At 34.1% G+C, this 27209-nt stretch overlaps 1 protein-coding gene across 1 annotated transcript in view; it reads right to left on the bottom strand.

Annotated features, from left to right (window-relative positions):
• Positions 1 to 22901, bottom strand: part of LOC129224531 (protein arginine methyltransferase NDUFAF7, mitochondrial-like) — a 43294-nt gene extending 20393 nt beyond the window's left edge. Inside the window, exons 1-6 of the mRNA XM_054858998.1 lie at positions 22714 to 22901; positions 19364 to 19515; positions 13260 to 13337; positions 5124 to 5234; positions 1669 to 1986; positions 866 to 982 (exon numbers count right to left, since the gene is read on the bottom strand). Coding sequence (XP_054714973.1) covers positions 866 to 982; positions 1669 to 1986; positions 5124 to 5234; positions 13260 to 13337; positions 19364 to 19515; positions 22714 to 22810 — 873 coding nt within the window. The 5' untranslated portion in view covers positions 22811 to 22901. The remainder of the gene's footprint in view (positions 1 to 865; positions 983 to 1668; positions 1987 to 5123; positions 5235 to 13259; positions 13338 to 19363; positions 19516 to 22713) is intronic.
• Positions 22902 to 27209: the final 4308 nt, after the last annotated feature.

The raw sequence follows: 27209 nt of genomic DNA, 5'->3' as shown, positions 1-27209 counted from the left end.
TAAATGGCCTCTTTTAGTGACCAAATAATATACCCAATCAGACATGCATCTTTTTTATTTTATTTTTAATTAACTTGTGCCTAGAACTGCACTAGATTTTATAAGTGCTACATGTCAACCAATACAAATAATAAGAAAAGGATGTACATCAATTATACTCAACCTTTCCTCCGGTCAAATACGCATGACAATTATTTCCCATGGGCTACAATTAAAAAGTAGAATTTTTTTAGACAAAATCAGATTCAACAAATGTACAGATCTGAGGTAACATGTGACCTCCATGAGTTGCTTGTATGGGTTTTATAAAAATTAGCTCTTGAATTAATTCTGTCATAAATTGACAACCTTAAGCCTAGTTACTAATAATAGTCGATTACTTTCAAGTAAGAAACAAAAACAAATAGATTACTCAATTGTGCATTGAATTTTACAAGTCTAGACCAGGGGTTCTGAAACTTTTTCTACTTGCCGTCCTTTGAAGAATTAGAATTTTTCACGGCATTCTGGTTCATCTCCAGTATTTGAGGTAAGTGCGTAAGTGTGCCAAATAAGTTCAAAATTAAATATCAATCCAGCTTTTGCATACGCATCAGATGATCCATAAAAACTAACCTTATGTGACACACTCAAATAACATATATAGTGATAACATGAATACTTTGCAACACCCCTCGCCTCTTCCTACCCAGTTTGAGAACCCCTGATCTAGACAATGGAAATGTTGTTTTCCAACTGAAACAGTTAAAGAATAGCAGTAAGAGGGGAAACTTAATGTTGAATTGGAGGGCCTAGTACATATATTTATTTACTTATTATTCAATGGGACAGAAGATAATATGGGGAATGGAGAGGGAATACTTACATCAATGAAAAACTGACTGGCAGGTGTGGGCCCTCGAGAGTGGACGTAACGTAGATGATGCTCTCCAGGTCCATCATCTATGTCTATCAGGAGCTCCCGCCAGCCCTCACTAGTTCTCTGGGATAAAATAGTAAAATTATGACACTATTATTATCAATGTGATCTTATTTATAAAAAATCTTATGGAAAAGTGCTAAATGTGGTTTTAAAAACTTCATTTTAAACAGCATACATTGTATTCTAAAGTGTTGTATCGTTCAAGCAGGGGGTGCACACCATGGGGAGGGCGGCATGACGGGGGGGGGGGGAGTTGAGGAGTATTTTTATCTTTTTCTTTGGGCAGGGGGAGGTTTTTGCTCTTAGGGGGCACATCTGGTTCAAGCAAGTTTTAAAACTAATGTACAATTTAACAAGCAGTATGAACAATACAATAAAGTATAAATACAATAAAATACTAAGTAGTGCTTTAAAAATGTTTCAAAAAATAGTACAGCTTAGTGTGGAGAAAACTTTTAATACCAAACTTAGAGAGAGAAAATTGTTTTGTGTATGTAATTATTTGCAATGCATTTATTACAAACAAAACAGATACACAAGAGTTTAAAGGACCAATGTGTAAACTAGAAAAAACACTTTTAAATAGAGAGCAAATGGGTAAAAAAAAAGTTAACTGTAATTTCTAAAACAAAACTTCCTTTGTGCATCTACATAATTAGTAATCCAAATATTTGAATTGATGGGTCTGTACATAACCACCATATTTTGAAATTCAATGGTTAAAAGCTATGACAGACCACTCTTACCTGCAGCTTGTGTACAGGAAAAGAGTCCAGCAGCTCATAGGCAATAACGCAGGAGAATCCTTCAGGAACATCCTCAAGATTCCTGTACCAGGAGACTGGAACCCCATGTTTGGTGATATTGTGCTTGTACATCAGCTCTTCTCCTTCATGGCCAGTGCGTAGATGGAGGTGTCGCCTCGAGTCATCTTCTTCCATCACATCTTTTACCACAGAGACAGTGCCACACAGCTTCAGTTCTTGTAGCTGACTGAGATGGGGGCTTACCTCCACCAAGTGCAACGATACCACCTCACGAGCCAGATCGTTTTGGGAGAAAACCTGTGAGGATGGACATAAAGGATCTCATCTGTAATTCAGCAGAAGATATGCATTTAAAGCACAAAAGAAACCAAAGAATACAGTAGAGTCCCAATTATCTACCACTCCTGATTATCTGCCATATCAGTGGCATTTACATAATTAATGCAACAAAAATCGTTGAAAAATAGTCCATTGATAGCTTACAGGTATCAGTAAGTGTATGTGATCTCTTACTAATACATGTCTCTGACGAAGAATTCCTCCAATGGCAATTAATTGATCATGAAAATGAATCAATGGTATTAATTTAAGTTTATTTCAGAATTTTTACTTCTTTATAAATATAACCACTTGTTATTCGCCAATTTAGCTTATCTGCAGGCCAATTTATGGCGGATAACCGGGACTACACTACTTCAGTGGGTTACAAGATGGAACTACAAACCTGTGTTGAAATTTTTTCATAGTAGGTATTTGAAAAGAATTATGTGAAAGTCTTGAACTTGTTATAATGCAAGCATTGAATTTACTCTACTTTTTAACAATGACATGATTGCCAATCCTCAAAACTGCCCAGTAAAGTTCAATTTTTGAAAACTTCAGAATTGCATATAGATGTTAAAACAAATGTAACATAAATAAATCATCAAACTTTTCACATTTTCCAATATTTTGATAGTTTTTTATTTTAACATTGCTATAAGGCAATAAATATAATTAGATACAGTGAAGCACCATTTATACGTTTCTCTTTCATACATTTTTATCAATTATACGTTTATTAAATAGGTCCCTGCAGAGTCTGATACACATTAACCTATACCTATTATACTTTTTCATTTGTACGCTTTTTTCATACAGTCCCTTCAAAAACGTATAAACGATGCTTCACTGTATATATTTCCTTCTACAAATGTCATTTGTTTTTTACAAGTGACTTCACTTTACATGTATGTGACAACAATGCAGCAAGATTGACACTTTTGCTTCGTCTAATTCAAAACTGAGTAAAGATAAAAGAATATTTGACCCTTTCTTGAAATGACCTTAAAATTAAAAAAGAAAAAAAAATGGAATTTTATCACACATTAGAAAATAAGTTCCCAGGGCCAAATACCGGGCTCCTTGAGAGCTAATATGCAAAGCACAGCAGTATTTAAGTTTTACAGTTCCATATGAGTTACATACAACAACCTTCTAATACAGGGGTGTCCACCTAGGGGTGAGGGGTGTCATGGAGCAGACTGCGCCATTGAAATTTTGAGGGGGGTTGAGGGGTATTTTTCCTATGGGGGGGGGGGCTCTTGCTTTTGGGGCCCTTTGCAACATTTAGAGGGGAAGCACCATTGCTTTTAGGGGGGCAGGCACCTGTGTTCTAATGTATCTTCCTGCAATAATTAGACTAATATCAAACAGCATAACAAAACTAAAGGCACTAATTAAATTCATAACTTTGGCGCAAAAAAGAAAACAGATTTTCAAGCAAAAATTTTAAATATTTTAGGATTGTATAAAACTTTTCATTTTCTTATTTAATAATATTTTAAAGTGGATTATTTTTTTATTTGTTGATGATTTATTCAAACCACATAATTTTTTTAGTATATCTTGAACAGGGTGGCGACAGGAACTGTGAAAAAAAGTTCCCTGACTTTTCCCCGATTAAGTTCACCAAATTTCCCTGACTTACGTTACCAACAATAATTGTTTTCTTTCTTTGCTCTACTTGAAATCCATTGTATGTTTGTATAAAATGCAGTATTTTAAACGTTTTAAGTTGCGTAACTAAAGATATATTTTAAAAAGATGCTACTTTTTTAATAAAATGGTTAAAAAAACATATCAAGTCAATTTTTTGGGGAGAAAAAAACCTATAAAACAGTATATTAAATTTTTCTACAATGGAAATATTGTAGAAAGTTTAAAAAAAAAAAACACTTTGCATCCAGAAACCACTTAGCATAAGAATTTTAAGAAACTATTAAAATCTCTTAAAAACATATGTGTATTTATGATATTACTAAAAAGTAATTGAAATTATTTTGAACTAAGTTCTCAAACAGTATAATAATTGTTGCAAGAATAACAAGTAATAGTGAAAGAATAGAAGTACTGTAGTTATTCTTACATAACTAATTGACATATTTATGCAAAACAGATGAAACCATTTGACATCCTTTCATAGGGAGCTTTTCTCTAATCAAAAACATAGGTTTTAATGAATGAATACAGCATTTTAACAATAAAAAAATAAATATATTTACTTAAGTACACAAGTTAACTCTATTTCAAATGATTTCAGCATATAACGAAAAAAAATCTTAGATTGCTTTTGTAACAAACAACTTTGAACTGCAAGAAGAAAGAAAAAAAAAAAAGCAATTAGTTAATTTCAAAATATATAAAAGAAGAATATAACTTGGTTATAAAATTAAAGAATCACTTAAGTCTGAAGAAAAGAAAACCTTTATAATCTGCGGTGACAACAAATAGTATAACGGCAAGTTTTTTTTATTGAAAGTTCAATTTTAGCAATTTAATTAAAAACGAGAAGAAGTAATAACTTTTAAGCTTTTATAGTATTAATTCAAAAACTGAAGATTTCTTCTTGAAATTGTGATTGCAATACGCTAATTACTTCGAGACAATGAAATAAAGGCAAAGGAGCTAAGGCATTAATGAAGGCTTCCTCTTTGCCTGTATGGTTGTTTATTTTACATAGCATTGAAAGCGTAAAAGGAAATTTCAAGCTAGGTAAAATAAACAACCTAAAAGACGCAGAAGCAATCTTAGGAAGTTCATCCTGTGGTTAATAAGTAAGATTCAATACTTTGACGTTGAGGAAAAAAGATGCACAAATATACAGCAGTGTATAATCGCACCTCATTAATTTTACTTTCTTTTTGAACAGATAATTGGCGAAAATGCGTAGGGAATTAGAGTACTTAATTTTGTAAAGCAAAACAAAAATATTTTTCTTCATAAAATCAATTTTCCCTGATTTTGTTATTTTTTCAAAATTCCCTGATATTTCCCTGATTAATAAAGTTCCCTGACTTTTCCCTGATCTGTCGCCAAGCTGTTGAAAAACTCTAGACTGGACACATAGACAGTTTTCAAATCATGTAAAGAAAAAAATAAAAAAGCATACAAACCCTTAACAGTTCGTCTGACAGTGCACCCCTGTTGGGGCCTACTTCTACTATGTACCAAGGCTTGGGTTTTCCAGCCTTCACCCACTCATTCAAGCACCATTCTGCAAGCACCTGGAAGAAAGGCCTCAATGAAAAATTTAAAATCAAAATCGGGGAATAAACCAACAGTGGTTCATCAAAAAAATGCTGAATAGATTACTAAATGTCTCATGTGAATAGACTTTGGCCCACTTTTTTTCTTCCTCTCATTCTTACAAAGGAAAGAAAGAAATTATCGATAATAAACACTAGAGACAATCCATGGGGCCCATATTTGCAGTACGGATTACCCAGTGGGGCACTATTTTTTGCGTTTTTTGAGTCAAGGAAACTTTGCTTCTTCTTTAGTTGGGGGGAGGAGGAGCGACAGATTTCAAATCTGCCTAGGGTCGGCGTGGAGTTAAACTCGGCTCTGCTTCACAAATGACAACATGCATTTAGTCAAGAGTCTAATAGGAGGATTTAAGTTCCACAGCATAAAAGTGCTCCGACTCTCCTTACCGTATTACACTGCATTACCCAGCATGCCTCAAAATTTGGGGGTCACTAGATTTTCTGTTGGGAAATGTGTCTTTACCTTAAGTTCATAGAACTAAATAAAAGGTTTACAGAACCCCAATATCAAAAAGCCGTGCAGTCTGCCAGTAAGAAATAAAACATACTCAAAGTAATTTTAAATAAATAACATTTATTAAAATATCACAGTATACAACAATAAACATTTGTTAAATACCAAAAATAATTTAGAGTGTACAAAACCCCCCAATAATCACAGAAATTTCAAAGTTAAATTATTAAATAAACACTTTTAGAAAAAACGCGAAACATTTTAGAAAAAATTGTAAAATGTCACCTTCCTGCGCTAATGCGCATGTTTACATTGCTGAAGACTTCTTGACCAAGTGTAATCGAAGAAAACTGTTCCATCATGCACCGGCCGATAGGCTTGCTTAGTTCTAGAAGAACCTTTTCAAATACCGGAAAACAAACTTGTGCACCCACAGGAATCTCACCGGAACCTTCTGGAACTCTGGTAGGAACGTCTAGGAAATCCAATCATGAAGGTCACTCTGAAGGACATCGATGATTTCAAACTGATGACAGTCCCACACCACCACAGGAGCACCGGTAAATCAATCCAGGTATTGGCCAAGTTTAAGTGTTAGGCCTAATTGCAATGAACTTCATCTCCTGCGAACCTCTTCAGCAATGTTGACATTTTTCCCTCCATAAACAGGAGTAATTTAGAACATTCTTAAACAACAATTAACACTGAGTAAAACTTATCTCAAGCCCAGCTTGAATTCAAAAACGTTGCATCATCAACGGCTCGAGCGCGCCGCAACTTCCATCAACAACCTAGCATGGTTGCCGAACCTTCAAAGACCAATCCCTGATTGGTCAACAAAAAATGGCAAGATGCCAATGGGGAGTAAACACAAACAAAAAGTGAGCACTGAAAATATTTCGATCAATCTATTTATACGTTCTATGACCGCGATACGTCATCCCATGACACACCCTACTTTGCATTGGAGATATACATCTCAACTATTCCTGATTGAGTGATTTAACAATCTTTCTATTCGTTTTTTCGGCTCAAAGTAGCCAAAAACATCTCAACCATCGGGTGTTACGTCATAGGATGATTCCGATGTTGCACGATCATGCCCGAATCAATTTCAGTTATCCGCCGCTGGGACACAAGACGCGGAGTGGCAAAAACATATTGGAGGTAAGTTTCAAAAAATACTTTAACATTTGTAATTAAATTAAAAGTGCTCCAGGATACTCAATAAAGGCTTTTAAGCCCAACATGTTCCCCCCTCTTGGAGACCTTTTATTAATTACATACATGAAACAATTTAAATACTATATACAATATAAACATACACATGAGCTTACAATTTGAAAAAATTTATTTTTTACATTCCACCCCCCAATTAAAAATAATTCTGCATAAGGAGTTTAGACTATATTTAGATAATGGCTTCGTGAAAATGTCAGCTATGTTTACATTTGTCCTAACATATTCAATAGAAAACAATTTTTGTTCAATTAAATTTCTCAGAAAATGATATCTGACATCTATGTGTTTAGTTCTCGAGTTTTCAATTGGGGATTTCGAAAAATCAATAGTTGCAAGTTATCACAAAAAATTACAGTTTCTTTTAGTTGAAAACCTTCAATTCCTAAGTTGTTGATCTCATCAATTATTCTTTTCAACCAAACTATTTCTTTAGCCGTTTCTCCCAATGAGATGTATTCGGCTTCCATGGTTGATAATGAGACACATTTGTGTTTAAAGGTTCTCCAACTTATCGGAACTTTATCAATACAAACTATTGAACCCCCCATTGATACTCTATCCTCACGATTTGCAGCATAATCAGAATCTAAAAAACCTCTAATTCTGATACTGTTAATAGCACTTAAATTAAATTTATAGTTACAGGTGTATTTCAAATAGCCTAATAATCTTAAAAGAAAATCCCAGTGTTTCTTACCAGGATTAGCCTGGAATTGTGAAAATATATTAACTGCATATGAAATGTCAGGACGAGTTTTTCCGGCAATGTATGCCAAGCACCCTAGCAAATTCCGGTACGGGAGTTTCTCCATCTCTTTGATTTCGTACTCGGTCTTAGGACAATCATCCTTGGACAAAACTGTACCTCTTGAAATTGGAAGGGTAGATATAGGCACATTATACTCAGAAAAAAGGTTTAAAATTTTGGAAATATAAGAAATCTGGTGAATGAAAATTTTACCATCATTCTCAATAAATTCAATTCCCAACAATTTTCTTGTTTTCCCCAGTTCTTTAATATCATATACAGTTTTAATTTCATCAATTACATTTTTAACTAAATTTTTATTCTTGGCAAAAATCAAAATATCATCCACATATATTAACAGGAAAATTTCACTGTTCCTCACGTAAACACAATTACATCCTATTATTCTTTTAAATTGGAATCGCTGGAGAACACCATCAATTTCATGAAGCCAATTTCTCCCGGACTGGTGTAGTCCATATAAGGATTTCTTAAGTTTACATACATAGTTAGGATGAATTTTACTTATAAAACCTTCTGGCTGCCTCATAAAAATATTTTCTTCCAGGTCAGCATATAAATATGCATTCTTTATATCAATTTGAAAATGACACCATTTTAATAAAGATACAAAAATTGTGAAAAATAGTCTTACTAAAGAAAATTCCACCACCGGGCTGAAGACCTCAGAATAGGACTCGCCAGGGATCTGGCGATTTCCGCCTGCAACAAGTCTTGCCTTATATCTTACAATCTCATCACGATCATTTTTCTTCAAATCATACACCCACCGGTTCCCCAGAATGGGCTGATTCTTAGGTGGAGGTACAAGTTCCCACACACCTCTCTGTTTGATGACTTCTAGTTCATCTTCCATAGCAAGTCTCCAGTTCTTCAGCTCGGGGGTGGATAAACATTGTTTATAGGAATTGGGAATTAATACTTCAACCAAACTAGCCTCAGGGACTTCTTCCTCACTTTCATCAGAAGTAACAATTTCTTCCTGGGGTTGATCCCCATTAGAAACTTCCCCACTTACAGGATTTTTGGAAGAAAAGTCAAAAAATTTGGGGTCATATTCTATTTTGTGGTCATCACAATATTTTAGTACTTCCTTTGGGGATCTCAATCGAACTTTCTTATTCCCCGCAATTGTGTAATAATAGATATCTTTTTTCTTCCCCGTTTTTCTCTTCTTCACTTCCCTAATCCATTTAACCTTATTACAAGGAGTTCCCTGAGTACTTTCCTTAATTCTTTGATCCAACTCAATTTCACTTATAGGTTTGATAAAATTAAAATTTCTTTCTGATTTGGATCTATTTAACGATTCCCCCCATTTGATATTCTCATTAAAGTTAACATTCATGGTTTCTGTTATAGTTCTGGTGTTAGGATCCCAAATCCGGTATCCTCGAGTCCGAACGGCATATCCCACCATTATCCCCTTTTTAGCTCTCATATCTAATTTCCTTAATTTAGACTTTGGTAATCCTATGTAGGCTAAACAGCCAAATACTTTCAAATGTCTAACAGAAGGCTTATTCCCACAAAAAAGCTCAAAAGGGGTTTTCTTTTCATTTCCGACTACAGTCCTGTTTCTTACGTAATTAAAGCACATAGCTGCTTCTGCCCAAAATTCCTCTCCTAGACCGGAATCCCTTAACATTGCTCTAACACCATTCATAATCGTGAGATTATACCTCTCTACAACGCCATTTTGCTGAGGCGTATAAGTGTTAGTCCTCTCAATTTTTATCCCCTGGCTAGTGAGATAACTTTCAAATTTATCATTAACGAATTCTCTCCCGTTTTCGGAACGAACAGCTTTAATTTTCCTATCAAGAAACCTCTCATTTCTTTTCTGAAAATTCAAAAAAACATTGAATGCCTCGTCTTTACTCTTTAAGAAAAATACGAAAGATTTGCGAGAAAAATCATCAATTAAACAATAAATGTATCTTTTCCCTCCTAAGGATTCAGTCTGAAAAGGACCGGCCAGATCCATGTGAATTAGATCAAGAGGAACTTGTGACCGACGCTCAGGAACAGACCTAAAAGAGCATTTTCTCTTTTTACCCAATTTACAAGGTTCACATTCAAATCTGGGCCCCCTTTTAATTTCAAGACCTTGGGTGGCTCCTAACTTACTTGTTAAATTGATAGTGTCCATATTTGTATGAGCAAAACGTTTATGCCACAGCTCCATGTCTACATTCACAGCATTGGCCCTTTCAAAGTGATTCTTAACAGTAGGGGTATCAACATAATTGGTATTTTCACAATTTACATAAAAACTTGGTTTAACATAATAAAGTTTATTAATTAAGACTGCAGTAAACAATTTAACATTTTCTTTATTAAAGACACAAATTTTACCCGGATACCATCTTATTTTAAAACCTTGTCGGTCAATACATGATCCGGAAAGTAAATTGCGGCGCAATATTGGAGCATAGAATACATTATTTAAAGTTATTGTTATCAGTTTCCCATCTGACTCTATTTTGAAAATTACCCTACCTATTCCTTCTACTTTACTTTTAATATTACCAACTGCCACCTCCATTTGGGTATTTTGAACAGGCTTTAATTCTGTGAACAAATTTTTGTCCTGGCAAAAATGTGCCGTACTTCCTGAATCAAAAAGCCAGGAATTTTCACATTTTGGAATAGTAGAGTTAGCCGAGATTTCGTCAGATTCTTCCACTGAACAAAACATGCCAGCAGCTTGAGCGTCTGATTTAGATTTATTATTTTTATTTTGACTATCTTTATTCCTGCTCCAACACCGCGAGGCAATATGACCCTTTTTCTTACAATAATGACAAATTTTGTTTTTAAAAAAAGGTTTACTCCTTTCATTTGCCACTCCGTGTCTGTTGGGTTTAGAAATAACATTCATTGCCGAATTTGATGTATCAGGTTCTTTAGTCAAATATTTGATTCTCCCCTCCTCGGCTAATAACTCATCTTTTACTTTGGAGAAGGTAAACATACTTGCGTCCCACCGGTAAATAGCCTGGACAATACTGTCAAAGTTGGAGGGCAGATACCTAATCAATTGAAAAGTCCGAATCTTTTCTTCCATTACATAACCATTATCAACAAGTTGTTTATGGATTCCCCCCAACCTGGCAGCGAATAACCCAATTGATTCGTTTTCATTTAGTTTACATGAAAAGTAGGACTCCCACAATGTCGCCATCCTGGCCAGAGATGGGGGTTCAAAATTACCTTTCAGTGTATTCCAAGCTTCGCTTGGGTCTTCTGTATCGTCTATCAGCCTTTTTACGTCGCCTTCTAAGTTTAAATAAATTATTTCCAAAGCTTGACCACATTTCTTCCGGTCAAGTGCAGGAATGTTTTCCCCCTCTAATTTCTTTTGGGTTACTTCCCATAGGTCTCTTTCAATAAGGACCATCTTAATATCTCTGGACCAGGTGGCCCAATTATGGGATCCCAACTTTTCTATATTTCTATAATCTTTATCCATTATCAAAAAATATTTCATTTCCCACGGGCAGACCAAACCACGCACTCTGCTACCACTTGTTGGGAAATGTGTCTTTACCTTAAGTTCATAGAATTAAATAAAAGGTTTACAGAACTTCAACATCAAAAAGCCGTGCAGTCTGCCAGTAAGAAATAAAACATACTCAAAGTAATTTTAAATAAATAACATTTATTAAAATATCATAGTATACAACAATAAACATTTGTTAAATACCAAAAATAATTTGGAGTGTACAAAACCCCCCAATAATCACAGAAATTTCAAAGTTAAATTATTAAATAAACACTTTTAGAAAAAACGCGAAACATTTTAGAAAAAATTGTAGAATGTCACCTTCCTGCGCTAATGCGCATGTTTACATTGCTGAAGACTTCTTGACCAAGTGTAATCGAAGAAAACTGTTCCATCATGCACCGGCCGATAGGCTTGCTTAGTTCTAGAAGAACCTTTTCAAATACCGGAAAACAAACTTGTGCACCCACAGGAATCACACCGGAACCTTCTGGAACTCTGGTAGGAACGTCTAGGAAATCCAATCATGAAGGTCACTCTGAAGGACATCGATGATTTCAAACTGATGACAGTCCCACACCACCACAGGAGCACCGGTAAATCAATCCAGGTATTGGCCAAGTTTAAGTGTTAGGCCTAATTGCAATGAACTTCATCTCCTGCGAACCTCTTCAGCAATGTTGACATTTTTCCCTCCATAAACAGGAGTAATTTAGAACATTCTTAAACAATAATTAACACTGAATAAAACTTATCTCAAGCCCAGCTTGAATTCAAAAACGTTGCATCATCAACGGCTCGAGCGCGCCGCAACTTCCATCAACAACCTAGCATGGTTGCCGAACCTTCAAAGACCAATCCCTGATTGGTCAACAAAAAATGGCAAGATGCCAATGGGGAGTAAACACAAACAAAAAGTGAGCACTGAAAATATTTCGATCAATCTATTTATACGTTCTATGACCGCGATACGTCATCCCATGACACACCCTACTTTGCATTGGAGATATACATCTCAACTATTCCTGATTGAGTGATTTAACAATCTTTCTATTCGTTTTTTCGGCTCAAAGTAGCCAAAAACATCTCAACCATCGGGTGTTACGTCATAGGATGATTCCGATGTTGCACGATCATGCCCGAATCAATTTCAGTTATCCGCCGCTGGGACACAAGACGCGGAGTGGCAAAAACATATTGGAGGTAAGTTTCAAAAAATACTTTAACATTTGTAATTAAATTGAAAGTGCTCCAAGATACTCAATAAAGGCTTTTAAGCCCAACATTTTCAATAACACTTGCCTGGTCCTTTCCGGCATGAGGTTAGGGGAAAATAATAATACGATAAAAAATACATGTTAAGCTTAAAAATGAATATAAGTTCTATGCATATCTTATTAGTATTAATAAACAGTTTAATTTTGTAAAAGTATTTACTAACAATGCCATTTGTTATTTTAACAAGAAAAATATTGTTTAATAATGAATAATTTTATAGAAATTAAATTAAAACTAAGTAAGCAAACATTTAAGCAGTAAGTTACCAACCCTAAACCAGTGCTTAAGAATTTACCATGGCAATTCAATAAATAAAAATGAAACTTCCTCTCTAAAAGGAACCTAAAATAATTTATTTAAAAAAAATTATGAACAAATCTCAGTAACAATGATTGCTTCTGAATTCATTACTTTATTGTCATAAAATTAAATCCATAATTAATGACCTACCATAAGTAACAAGAACATTACATGCAATACACATTTTTTTTTCTTTTTTTTTTTTTTTTTAAAAAGGTTACCTTCTTGATTTATTAATTTTTCTTCCTTACAGTGGTTTGCTTTCTGATTGGAATTGAATGGGGAAATTTATTTCTGTTTTGTTGCAAAATAAACCTTGAATTATCCGACATGCCGAAGAATTAGAATTTCCCGGCATGCTGGTCAACCTCGCTTTTTTCCCGACATGCGGGGTAATACGATATATAGATTTAAAAGATGACGAACACTCACATCACCAAACAGCTGTGAAATTCGTGGTGAAGTGATCACTCCAGAGCTTCCAATGACATCCCTGTGCATGTAGTAACCCTGCAAAATAAATGTCTCATGAGAAAAAATATATATATATTAAATGCATAGCTGCTAAAGGTCATACAGTACAAAGCACTTAAGAAATAAATTACCATATCTCATAAACAAAAATAATACTTTTTTCGTTCTATTATAACTCTTTAATTCGCAGTTGGCAAAAGTTGCATTAAAATCATTTTGCGGAGATTATGTACTACAATATGAAGGGTGTTAATGAACTCTTAGGCAAAACTTTAAGGGGGATAGTACACATCTGGACAGACAATATAATGGCGAAAATAAGGGTCCCAAACGTCTCCCAAAGGAGATAGGCGCCATTTAAGTTTAGAGTCCAAAATTTCAAATGATCATAAAAAACGGGAAAATTGGACGATTTGTTCGCAGTTTTCGCTAAAATTATTCTTTTTATCAGTATTTTCTTGAAGATAAATTTTAAAGATGTAGTTTTAAAAAAAATTTTGAAAAAAAAAATAGAACCGACTTCAAAATTGCTATAAAAAGTGAAAAATAATTTTATTCTTTAAACACCATCAATAATACTTTTAAACATAATTTTTGAAGTTGGCGCAAAAACGATCGATAAAATCATTCACAGCCATAATTCAACTACAAGTATAAATTTAACCAGGTCCAGTTTCTTCACTACCACATGCATTACGCATTGATGACAGCATATTTGAGTAACGATATAAATTTTTCGTTCCTAACTTTGGATGATTTTTTGATAAAAATATGAACGAAGCATGGTTACAATGGATTTTACTTTTTGTTTTTGCGCCAACTTCAAAAATTATGTTTAAAAGTATTATCAATGGTGTTTAAAATATAAAATTATTTTTCACTTTTTAGAGCAATTTTGAAGTCGGTTCTAATTTTTTTTCAACATTTTTTTATTTCATTCTTTTTAGTGTAAATGTAGATATTTCAGTAAAAGTAAGAAGTTACCTAGTAAGAAGTTTGGCTCTATATCACTGTATTGCTTTAGAAAAGCCTTTATTCAAAATTATCATTACAATTACTATTAATGTTACTGTTATATGGCACCAAACTTTTATAACAATGAGTTTCATATTGTCGCGTAGATGAAGATAGCGAAGACAATGTGAAAGCCAAATGAAGCATATACTCGTTAGTCTCAACTCGAGATCTTTATTCAGAACCACGAATGAACGTTACATCTCCTTATATACAACTTGAGAAAGTGCTGGAACTTTCCAGACTTGGAAAGATACAGAAATTAATAGAACATTCGAGAAAATATGGGAAACAGTAGAAACGAAATTTTAGTAAAATTCACTTTGTCCTAGTCGGGATTTGAACCCGGGTCGCTCGTGTGGGAGGCGATAATTCTACCACTGAGCCACCGTTATCCGCGGATGAAAAGTGCGAACTTCGCTACAATATCATTTAATAGGGAAATTGCATAAAAATTACTGTTTTTCGCCCATAACTTTTTTTCTAAAGAACAAATATGGTCAATTAAAGTAATGGGACCTAAGTTGAGCCATTCCCTATCCATTAAAAAAAGAATCATCAAAATCGGTTCATTAGGTGAGACGCTATGAGTGGACAAACAAAAAAAAAAACATACATACGGTATGAACTGATAACCGCCTCCTTTTTGAAGTCGGTTAAAAATGCCAATAGAGGGCGCTTTAGACTTTGGAGCAATGAACTATTTTTTGCCGCTATTTTTGAATCTCATTAATTGTTTTCAAATGCTTGGACTTAAACTGTAGATGATTTTTATTTCGTCACCAGTGACGAAAGTCTAAGCGCGCTATGCGCATACAAGATGCACAGATAGGTACGATTGAAAGTGTGAAAGCTTGTGTCAAAAGGCACTTCAAAGGAAACTGTTGAGTTGTAAGGACGCTACTGTGACTCTGGCGATTTTTTAGAAGTATACGAACAATTGTTAGACTTTTTAAAGTGACATACAGTAGGTCTCATAGAAGCAGGTTTGTTGTACGTGTGTATCTGCCTCCACCTCGGTCGGAGTGATATGGTAGTTAGTAGCTTAGTGTAGCTAAAGTAAATGAATCACTCCATTGAGGTTGGTTAAGGCATTCTAGAAACAGAAATGATAGTAAAGATCGCACATCATAAGAGCGGCCACTACTGTATCAACAAGGTAGCTAACATTAGTTTCATGCCGTTTAACACCTTCCAAGCAACTGATGGTATCAAGAAAAACAATCTTGAGTAGACTGAAAGATGCTGGTATCTCAAACCGGTGTCCCTTGCGATGGATTGGATTTTCGTCTATTGAATTTTTGCTGCACTTTATTAACTGGGTTGTGTTAGACAGGAGGCATGTTATGATCAATGATGAATCCAGATTTAGTCCCAGTTGTCATAGGTAACTTATTTGACTCCATATTACCCTGTGTTTTGTCCTGTATAGCTGCTAAAGAGCACTATACAACTTATGGTTTTGTAACCTTTTTGCATCATAACTTCTTGATAAAACAATCTTTTGTTTTGAATTTGTAATCATTTCCTAATCTTGTCATAGGCCACATCCGTTTTAAGTTTCGTGAAGATCGCTTGTTTCCTTCTGGGTTAATGTTTTTTTTTTTTTTTTTGTGACAGAGTGTATTTCAACTTCTGAACACAGTTCAGTTTGCACGACTTAATCATGCCCAATGATTCTAATTTTGAGCTGAAAATTTAGGTTTAAATCCAAGCATTAAAAAAAAACCCAATGAGATTAAAAAATAGAGGTAAAAAATAGTTGTTCGTTACTCCAAAGTCTGAAGCGCTCTCTATCAGCATTTTTGAAACTACATCTTCAAAATTTATTTTCAGGAAAATACTAATAAAAAGAATAATTTTAGTGAAAACCGTAAACAAATTGACCAATTTTTCCGTTTTTTATGATCGTTTGAAATTTTGGACCATTAACTTTAATGGCGCCTATCTCCTTTGGAAGACGTTTGGGACACTTATTTTTGTCATTATATTTTTTGTCCTGAAGTGTACTATCACTCCTTAAAGATTTGCCCAAGAGTTCAGAAACACCCTGTATTTATATATTCTTCAAAAATTTTAAATCTTATTTACAAAATCATGAAATTTAAAAATTCATAAAGTAACAAAATTAAAAATTTATTTTTATTTATAAATAAATTTAATTCACTGTTTTATTGTAAAACTAGCTTTTACCCACAGCTTCGCTTGCTTTGATGTAGATTTTGTCAATCAGGCAGAGGTCAAATACTAACAAAAAAAAAAAAAAACACTGCATACAGTGAAACCTGTGTAAGTTGACCACTTGCAGTGCACTACTTTAGTGGTCAACTTATAGAGGTTGAATTATATGATATAGATCTAATTTTTTGCCCGAGAATAGCAGTCAACTAACAAGGGTGGTCAACTTTACAGGTTTTACTGTAATATAAATCAGAAAAATTTATAAGAGTAGAAAAGAGGTTAGCCATGGGCAATTCTTAAAAACTCTCATTTGAATAAGGTTAACAGTTCATAAATGAAGTCAACATTTCTCTTAAATCCCAGTCTCTGTCAGAATGCCCGGTTCTACGTCGGCTATGTAAATTGCTGCATAACTTTCTGCCAAAGAATGGAACAGAGATCACGCAGCACATGTTCTTCCTGAATAAATAAGGAGAAATATGGCTAAAATTGTAAAGGCAACAGTTCCAAAACAGAGTCAGCACTACAAATCCTAATTTGAATATAAATTCTTCAAGAGAGGATCCTTTAGAGTGAGATCAAATCTTTAAAATAACCATCAAAAGGAAGTCAACAGTTTCTAAGAAACAACTTCAACGGTTCCGTTCAAAACATCTAAAAGATCAAAGTAAAGATCCCGTTAAAATCAGAATAAACACAGCAATTTTTGAAAATTCCCATGTAAAAGAGGACAATAGTACATAAAAATTTAAATGAGGAAAAGAAAAACATTCCCTAAAATCTACAATAGAATAATGACATCCTTTTCAAACAAAAATGATCTTCCTCGAAAATTTCCGCCAGGAATAGTTCCAAAAATCTTCACCAGAAAAGTTCTAATAGGATTTGAAAAAAAACAACACCCTTTAAAATAAGAAATGTTCCCCATTGTCGCCATTAGAATAAAGACTTTAATCCCTCAAAACTCCAAATAGCATCATCAATCCTCAAAAACACAGATAACCATTAAACGTTTCATAAAAATTTAACATATTACGCCAATGCCCTAAAGCTAAAGTAGTCGGTTGGCAAGACTGGAGATAAAAAAAGGACTTAGCATCCACCAAGTACTGTACATTTTAATAGATTTTTTTTGTTATTTGAACGCTTTTTTTATATATTTGGCAGATTATCTTAAACTTTAATATTGAATTTAATAATATTTTTACCTTAATTAATTGGGTGGAGTTTTTTTTACCATTTCAATGCAACTTTTTAAAAGGCTGGGTCGCCAAGATTTTCGATTTTTTCGTCACGACCACTTTATTCTAACTCTTACCCACTAAATAAATAAAAAATGCCATTTTAGGAGGTCTATTTTAAGTTTTTGCAATTAAATATCATTTAAAGCCGCGCTTAAAAGCAAAATAGTCCTCCAAATGTAGTTATTCGCCAAAAGGACTACATTACCACACATTCACCAGACACTTGCCAAGTTTATAATACAGCGAAAAATTTTTGCATATTCAGGTATGATTTTTTTAAACAAAGGGTATGTTCTGTTCTTATTTGGGTTCTTGGCGAAAAATAAATCTTTTTTTGATGTAGCGGGGGGGGGGGGGGGGGGGGGGAGGGAGATTTATTTAATGGCTAGCTTTTTTTAATAACCGATTATTTTACATTCTATCAAAAATATATTAAGCTTGTCCTTTTGGATTTTTTTTTTTTTTTTTTGAAAATCTGGGAATGTAATTTGGTTAATTGAGACTTTATTTGGCAAATGATCATTTTTTCACACATCAACAAAGCCAAAAAACAATTCTTTGGTGACAACTGGAAAAATTGCCAGGAGAATTTGTTTTTGAAATCTTTTCGCAAGTTCACAAAGTTCAGGGTTTGCCAAGAAGTAAAAAGTGTTGATATACCATACTTTTTTAAAAAAAGTTTAATATAGATTAAATACCTTCCCTTTGTTAAAACATTGAAACGGCAAGCCTGTTCTGGTCAATTAAAGAAATTCCACTCAATAATTAGCAATCTGGAGAAAGACAAACCAAGGCAATTTATTTATTTTTTCTTGGTGATTTATAGTTTTCAAAATGGCTGCAATTCAATACTAAATTATATTATGTCTAATGCACACAGTGTAACAAATTACAGCCAAAAATATATTGTACCAGACTCTTGAGTTTAATTTCAAAAGAAAATATTCATGCACTTATTTTAAGCAAAACATTTCATTTTGGCATCAAAATGACTACCTGTCTTGGGAAAACACGTTGCAATACAAAAAACTCAAGGTAAGCCTCGTTTTATACTCGTAATATGAAAATATACTTCTTCCTGTCTTGGCGAAAACACTTCACAATATAAGTCCAAAAATCAAAATAAGCCTTATTTGGATTATGGAATCAACTTAAAATGACAAATTAGGGGGTGTTCCAACTATCTCTCGAAATTCGGGTGAAGATAACCTTTTGCAAATTTATGATTTCCTTTAAAACTAGAATAAAAATCATGGAATACTTTTTTTCAAAATGAAAGGTACCCTATGTTCACCCCGGCACCCATGACAACGTGTCTAAAAAATTTCATGATGATCAGTTGGGCGGTTAAGGAATGAAAAGGTAACAAACAAATAAACAAACAAAGTCACTTTCACATTTATGATATTAGTAAGGATGACAGCAATAATGCTTCTAATAATAGTCATTTTTTTAACAGAAATTCAGTTATGGTATTCTTTTCTATTTCAGTTGCGTAATATTGCCCTCTTCAAAATTTCTCTGTGCCAGGGCTCAGACTGACGGAGTGTTAGTCTCAACCTGATAATGAAAAACCTATGAAGATTTAAAACCACTAATGAAAGTCCATTGAGGATTTCTCACCGACATAGGGTTGATTCCGACCTCCTTCATGTACTCTGCAACAGTAATAGGGCCAGCAGCAGATATGCGACTTTTCAGTTGCTGCACTAGCTTGGTCTCGCGGCTCTTTGTGGCCGGTCGGGCTGCCTGGGCAGATAGACATCTCTTTCCTGCTGTTAGGGAGAAAAAAAGGATATGGTGAATTTGATTGTAATCACTAGAGATCATGAAAAGATTTTTTAAACCTGAAAGTTAATAATTTGCCATTCTTTAAAAAAATGATCTTTTTGAAATTTATAACTAATTCAAACCCTTTTTCTGTAGCAACTTACAAAGCAAGACTTGTATTCCATCTTTTTAGCTATACAATTTCTGAAAATTGACACCTCAAATTTATAGAAATCTAAAACTAAAACAAAACGTCCTCCTCCTTGCTTTTCCCAAACCTACTTTTGGATACAAAACTTCTTTCACTCGGATTGCTTCCCCCTCCCCCCCCCCACACACACAGGGGGGGGGGGAAGGCAAAAAATTACCATTCTCTCATATTTTGTAAAATTTATTAATCATGTTTGACAAAAGAAAAAAAAACAGATATGAAATGAATTTAAAAAGCATAAAAAAAGTTTAACAATGAAACATTCTTTATGTGCAATTTATTGCTCTAAAAAAAGGTAAGATACCAAGAGTTACAAGTCTTAAAAACTAAAAATTGAATTTTAGCCTGTCTTTGGAGACATCACTGGAAGGAAGCAGGAGCAGGGGGTTTTTTGAAACCAAAGTTTTTGAAAACTCCATTTTTGAAGGTTCCGAGCTCATCCTAGAAGAAATTTTTTAAAATAGAAGTCAAAAATAGCAATTTAGGTTTTTTTGAAGAAATAAGAAGAAATTAATGCTGGGGCTCAATTTATTTATTTATTTTTTGCAAAATTGAGGTCGTTTAAAGGTTGTTAAATCAAAATTCTCAGATGTAGTTAAGAATAACACAGTGTGTGCTTGGTGTTGTGATGTGTTTTTAGCTCAGTCTTATTTTACTATTTTCTTTATTATTGATTTTCTTTTAGGTAACTTTTTTGGTCTAATTTTATTGTAGTGTGGCTTTTATTTATATACATCTTCATTTCTTTCTTTTAACCCAGTTCAGGATTTATTTTCATTTTCATTTTTTTTACTTACGTATTTAACATAAACCAAAGATGGTAGATTCAAGAAGGCAGATTTTAATGATGAAGTTTTTTATGAGTCACTTCAGAAATGTTATTGAAAGATTGAAAGTGCCATAAATTCCAAAAGTAATATAAATGAGTCAACAGCTATGGGAAGAAGCCAGAAGTACAGTTAATGAACTAAAGTTTTTTATTCAAATAAGTGATGTAAAATACCCGGGTATTTATTTTTAGGGGTAAATACCTAGGGTATTTACCCGGGTGTATTTATTTCAAAAATTTATATTCAACTAAACTACTTTTCTGTATGTATTCCACTATGTATATGTATAGGGTCTATTCCAAAAGTAATGCAATTATTTTTTTTAAAGTAATTTATTGAATAGATTTGCACAAAACACTTAAAATTCTTCAAAGTAATGTCCTTGGGCTTCCACACATTTCTTCTATCTTCTCTGCCATGACTGGTAAGTGCCCTGAAAGGCGTTTTTGAGGGCCTCCCCTAGGGTCTTTGTCATGGCTGATTGAATTTCTTCTAGAGATGAATAATGGGTTCATTTCAGGCCTGCCTTAATTCGAGGGAACAAAAAGAAGTCTGCCGGGGCAACGTCAGGACGATTGGGGGCTGGGACAGCATTTTCACCTGGTGTTTAGCCAAAAACTCGCGGATTTACAGCGCGTTATGGCAAGGTGCTTCGGCACGAACTTGCCTCACACTTTTCTCATCGCTAAATCTTGAGTAATGCGAAGCACAACAGTAGACGACATGTTCAGTTCATTGGTAACCATCTTGATAGTCAATTAAGGGTAAAAGTTCAACAATTGAGGAACACGAGCCAAATTGCTGTCGGTTTCACTGGTTGACTGCTGCCCAGAGCGTTGTTCACCTTGAACCTCTTCCCCGCCCTCTTTAGAGATCTTTAACCAACTCAAAACTTGGGAATAGGACACAGAAGACTTGCCATAAGCCTCACAAATCATTTTGTTAGTCCTCTCAAGAAATTTTGTTGGTTAAGCAACAAAACTTAGTCGAGTACTATTTTTTCCGTGACACGGTCGATGCGCAGAGGTTAACATTAACTTACATCCGGCTATTTCCAAAGCTCGGAGAACATTGAGACTGGTTATCAGGAAAACCTTAGGGTCCCCCTCACCTAAACCAAGTAGTTCTATTACACTCCGACCAATAAAAGCGGCCTGGAAAAAACCATTGCATTACTTTCGGAATACACATTGTAAAACTAACCATATACAAAACAATAAATTTTTGCCCAAAAATTATATTTTGTTCACATATTTAAAGAATTATTGTGTGAAACAACTTAGCAATCTAATATGACATTCACATTAAATGTGCTGGATATGCCTAATCAATGTTGATAACATATATGTATCAGTTTTACCAATTTTTTTCATATTTAGATTTTTTTTTACATTTTAAATTCATTTTCTGCATTTTTTTTTTGTAAAATACCCAGTTTTTGGGTATACCCAGTTTTGGGTATTACCCAGGCCTTGGGTAAATACCCAGGTAAATACCCAAAAAAATATTTACCTACCCGCTGGGTATTTACCCGATCCACATCACTAATTCTAATGAATTTTGAACGTGTTAAGTCACATGCTTATTGTGAAGCGTGTAACAAAAGCTTGCATGAGTTTTTCGATTTTAAGAAATCTTCTTTTGCCAGTGCCGTGGCTCCTTCTGTGGATGGTTCCACGGTTGTTTCATCTAAATCAACTGACCTTGCTGCAGCAGATAAACGACCTGACGTCCCCTTGGATAACAAGAAATCAAAGTCCAAATTTGTAATAAATGGTGCTAATGAGCGTACATTGGCTTGAAAAATTTTCCTAAATTATCTAAAAGGTACTGAATATGTTATAATGTGATATGCAATTTGTGCTGCATAGTAGACATTAAATATTTTCAAAGAAATTGTGTTAAATCAAAAGTTTTGTTTTGAGGACCCAAAGGAAATGCACCAAAATTTAAAATAAAATTTAACGCTAATAAATAGAGCCAGATCATTAACTCCGAAAATCATGATAAAAGTTGCAACATTCAGGCTTAACCTAACAAGAGCACACATGAATTGTTTTCTATGTATCAAAGTCATCATATTTATTCTATCAAGTGCTTAGGAGAAAACTTTCTGATCAAAGATAATGTTAGAATATTGAAAAGAGGGATTTTATATTCACCTTGGTTGAATTTCGCTACAGTAAAACTAGAGTTTAGCTTACGAATATTTATTCGACCGCAAGACGTTAAATTGTGAACATATTGCCGAACAAACATCGTATGTATTCTAAAACAATTTTCAAAAACTTTACAATGGAAATTTGACTTTTAAATCACACAAAAAGGAAAACAATGAAATGCTTAGATATCCGGCGACCTGGAGCTCTAAAAAGGCGGCACTAAAACTTACAGTAGCCAATCAAATTGAAGAATCATGTTTTATGATGCAGTTTATGTCCTATTCGTCCGTGTAGAATCGTCTGTGATGAACTTTCCTCCTGTTCACGAGCGAGAAAGCGGCAGGCATTTAGTTTAGAGGCCTTAATTTATAAATCTATTGATTTAAGAAAACATCCTGTAACATAAACGCTCTTTAGAACGTCATCAAATAAACAAACATGTGCAATCGGTTGCTTCTCGAGGACATACCCTTTGCTTGCGTTCGATATCCACGGCCGGTAGCAACCGGTTAGTTAATCACGTGACAGCAACCGTGAGCCACCGGTTACGAACCAATGCTTCATCAAACGCTTTCGGTTGATCACCGGTTACTTGCGCAGACATATAAAACGCTGGTGAAAAGTACACATAATTGATCAAAAATTTCACGTGGTTCCATCAACCAACTAGAGTTGCAGTCCACCGGTAGATCAACTGGTGAGGCTCATAGAACGACATCGGAAGCAACCAGTGAACCGGTAGCTCTCAAGGCTTACGTTCGACGAGCTCAATCGGTTGCTACCGGTTAACCGATCACGTAATAGCTAATGATCACGTGCTTAAATCAATAGCGTAAAATGGCAACCGGTGCGGTATTCGATAGATGATAGAACACTGTGGTTAGTAACCGGTTACTCATCGGTAGACTGGTGAGGTTCGTCGAACGCAACAAAGAACTCTGCGGATAGGCATAAACCGGTTACTCACCGGTCGATCGGTGAGGTTCGTCGAACGCAAGCTATCGGTTACCATTTTAATCTGTTGATTGATGCATGAGATCATTTGCTGTCACGTGATCTGTTAACCGGTAGCTACCGGCTGAGCTCGTCAAACGCAATCTCGAAGTCGCGTGACAGCATTTAAAATTGGTTATGGTATGGTAGTAGAAGAAAACAAATTTCCGTGCCGAAGTAGAACTGCGCAACTTGGGGAAGTTTTACTGAAGTTATTTGTTACTGATTGTATAAATAGCGTTAAAGAAATGTGTTTATCAATGGGGGGTTGTTGTTTTTTCGTACATAAAGGTTTCCAACCCGTTTGCACACTTTTTAGTTTCTTGTCAGCGTAGACTTTTGAAAATATCTTTGCAGCATCACATTGTATAGTTCTTTAGCAAGACATAGTTTTGTAAGAATCCATATGGGTAACAGATAACCTCTGAAAAACTTGGGTAACTTTGGAAGTTACTTCATGTTTCTCCTTGTTGATTAAAACACAATTGTATAAAATTAAAAATATCCTTGCTAAAAAATCTATGCCTTGAGTATAGAACCAGTTATTTGAAATTAAAATCGAAAAGACTAAAATATGTTTTGAACAAGTTTTTTTAGCATATATTCATTTTTTCTGAAAGTAATTCAAATCACTAGTTGATGTTCAAATATAACTACGCAAGCAACCCTTTGCTAACGAGAAGAGTATTTTGAGTGAGACTCAGATCGGTGCTATATTTAAAAGTTCTGTAAAATACCTTATATTATCAGGGCGGCTCACCCAGAGGTAGGGTCAAAGCACAAGCGCAGACTGCCAATGAAATTTTTAGTGGGCGTCCTTGCTCTTGGCCGGATGGGCACCCCTTGAATACACAAATGAGGTAGTGAGAAGCAAAGGGATGTAAGGGCAAAATTAAAAATTTGGAGGTAACCAGTACAAATGGTAGGTGCTGCCGTACAGAATCACTTAGAAAAATAAATCAATGAAAGCCTACCTAGGACTTAATCTTTATACATGTTTTAACCAAACATGAAAATGTCCACTTACATCCCTTTGCTTCAAATGTAACATAATAGTTAATTACAGATTAGTAGTATTGAAAAAGGCATTAGAGAGATATTCAAATCAATTGGTTAAATATTTAATTACAAATCAATTAAAAAATGGTAGCTTAATTCTATTTGGCATAATTTTTTTAGAAAAAAAGTTGTGTAATTTCCTTTACAACAGTAAAAATTACTAACATTTTGAAATTCTGAAGGTAAAAGGTAAAAATATAAACACCCCCTTCTTTTAGATTATTTGAAAATCCCCGGAAATTTTAAATTTCTTTCTCAAAAATGCCAGTTAATTCCCGGGAATAAACAGGGTTTTTTCCTGCCTTTGAGACTCCAGTTCAAAATGTTGTTCATTAGTGAATGCCGTGTTTTAAGGTCGGACAATCAGACGTAATACTAAAATTCAAGTGTGTTTTACACACAAAATAGTTGAGACTCTCCACGGCAGAGCTTGAAGTAGATATAGTTTTTGCCAGCCGAAAACTTGTTCTTCCTTTGAACATTTCATACACGTTTGGCAAAGTCTTTTTCTTCCCCCTTTTGAAATTAATATTCATTATGATGCACGAGTATCTAGTATCCCTACTCTTAAAGAAGTATTCTAGTTTCTGAAATAATGATCTTGCTGTCCGACACTAAACCTTTGGTTTTATCTTCAAGTTGGAAACCTCAGGTACACATGAACATGCTCAGGGAACTTATAATGTCATGTAATGCATGTATGATTTCTAAAGAATAAATTTGACACAAACCAAATGTCAGCTTTTTGGTGGAATAACCCAAAATTTTAACTTTATAATTGTTTTCAAACTGTCAAAATCAAATGCTGTTAGAAAAAGTTTATTTATGACCTTTTTACATTTAACGGATAATTTCTTCATTATCAAAAAGTATAACCTAAAATTATAAAAAAAATGCAGTATGCAAGAGTTCCAGTAATGATATTCTTGCCCCCAAAATGAGAGACAAAAAAGTGGGAGGGAGAATCATTTTCCCCTCTATGATTTTTATTGAACTAAAGCGTAAAATAACAGATTGATATAATAAAATGAAAAACTTCTCCTTGGGTGCATCTTGGTACTGTTACTAATGATTGGTAATATGTATCTCTATCATAGGAAAATCTATTTTTCTTTAAAGAATTTTTCAATTTGTTTACAGAAACGGCACACATTAAAAGTTAATTCCTGCCCATGAGAGGGAAGGGGGAGAAAAAGGCAGACTACACCACTGAAAGTTTTAGGAGGATTTAAGAAGTGACGTAACATTTTTGAGGAAGTGACATCAATCACTCTTGGATGAGATGGGAACTTCTGGTTAAATAAATAAACTTTAAAAAGCAAAAAAGGGCCTTCTTTTAATCATTTCTCTCTAAATTTAAACACTAAAAGTTGTCTGAATGCTTTCAAACTCACTAATTCTTCTTTTTCTTAGATGTATGCTTCTGCATATTATTCCTGTATATATATAAACTGAAATGAAATACAGTAGACTGTCAAAAATCTGAGTCTTGAAAGCTCGAGGTTCGGCTTAATCTGTGGTGATTTATTTATATTTTAGTTTAGGTTTTTATTAACTAAAAAAATGTTTTAAATTAAAACCTGAAAATCGAAATCTTTTGCATCTGTAAAATTTCCTTAACTACATTTATAAAAATAATAAAATTGGTCTTGAGAGGTTGGTGTTAACAACACTTGCCAAATGGCATGAAATATTTGTCAAGTAGAAGATAAGGACTAAGTGAATCATACATTAGATACCAGCTTAATACATTAAATGACTTAAAGTTAACATCAACTTTCCACAAAAAGAACATGCAACACAATTTTGGAATATCCTATTGCAATTTTGTAAAAAAATAATAATAATTTGTTTACCACTAACCGTTTTTGTGTTTAAGACATCAGGACAAAAATTGGTCGAAATGGATTCTGGGAGTTTTGAATTACATTTTTTTGGTCGTAATTAAATTTATGTTGAAATTTAAGTGGCAAAATTTTTATGTAAGCACAATACTTTTGTACAAGGAAATAAAAGGTGAACGTAATAATGTCGTCTGAATAGTGTAAGTTTTTAATCATGCAATTTTTTTCAGATTATCCGAGTTTTCAGTAATCCAAGATTGCGTGAGCCCCAATTACCTCGGATTTTTGAGACTCTACTGCACAATTTTACAAGTTAGGCATCTTTACCGCTCTTTGGAATTCAATAACTTTCAAAGAGTGGCTGTTTTTTCTTCTTCTCATGAGATATTGAAATGAAAGGGGGGGGGGGGTATGTTTATAATAATATCTCATAATTAGAAATTAAGATAAGATTTTTTTTAGATTTTAGAAAGAAGATTCATAAATGATGGCTCATTCTTTTTGAAGGAACTACGTATTTTTACTTAACCTGAAAGCTAACATGAGCCATATTTGTACTCAAAACTTATGCAAGAAAGCAGTTTTAAAAATAACATAAAA

The sequence above is a fragment of the Uloborus diversus genome, chromosome 6, assembly GCF_026930045.1.
Source record: "Uloborus diversus isolate 005 chromosome 6, Udiv.v.3.1, whole genome shotgun sequence".
Taxonomy (NCBI): domain Eukaryota; kingdom Metazoa; phylum Arthropoda; class Arachnida; order Araneae; family Uloboridae; genus Uloborus; species Uloborus diversus.
The sequence above is the reverse complement of the archived record's forward strand: the minus strand, read 5'-3'. Positions and strand labels throughout refer to the sequence as shown.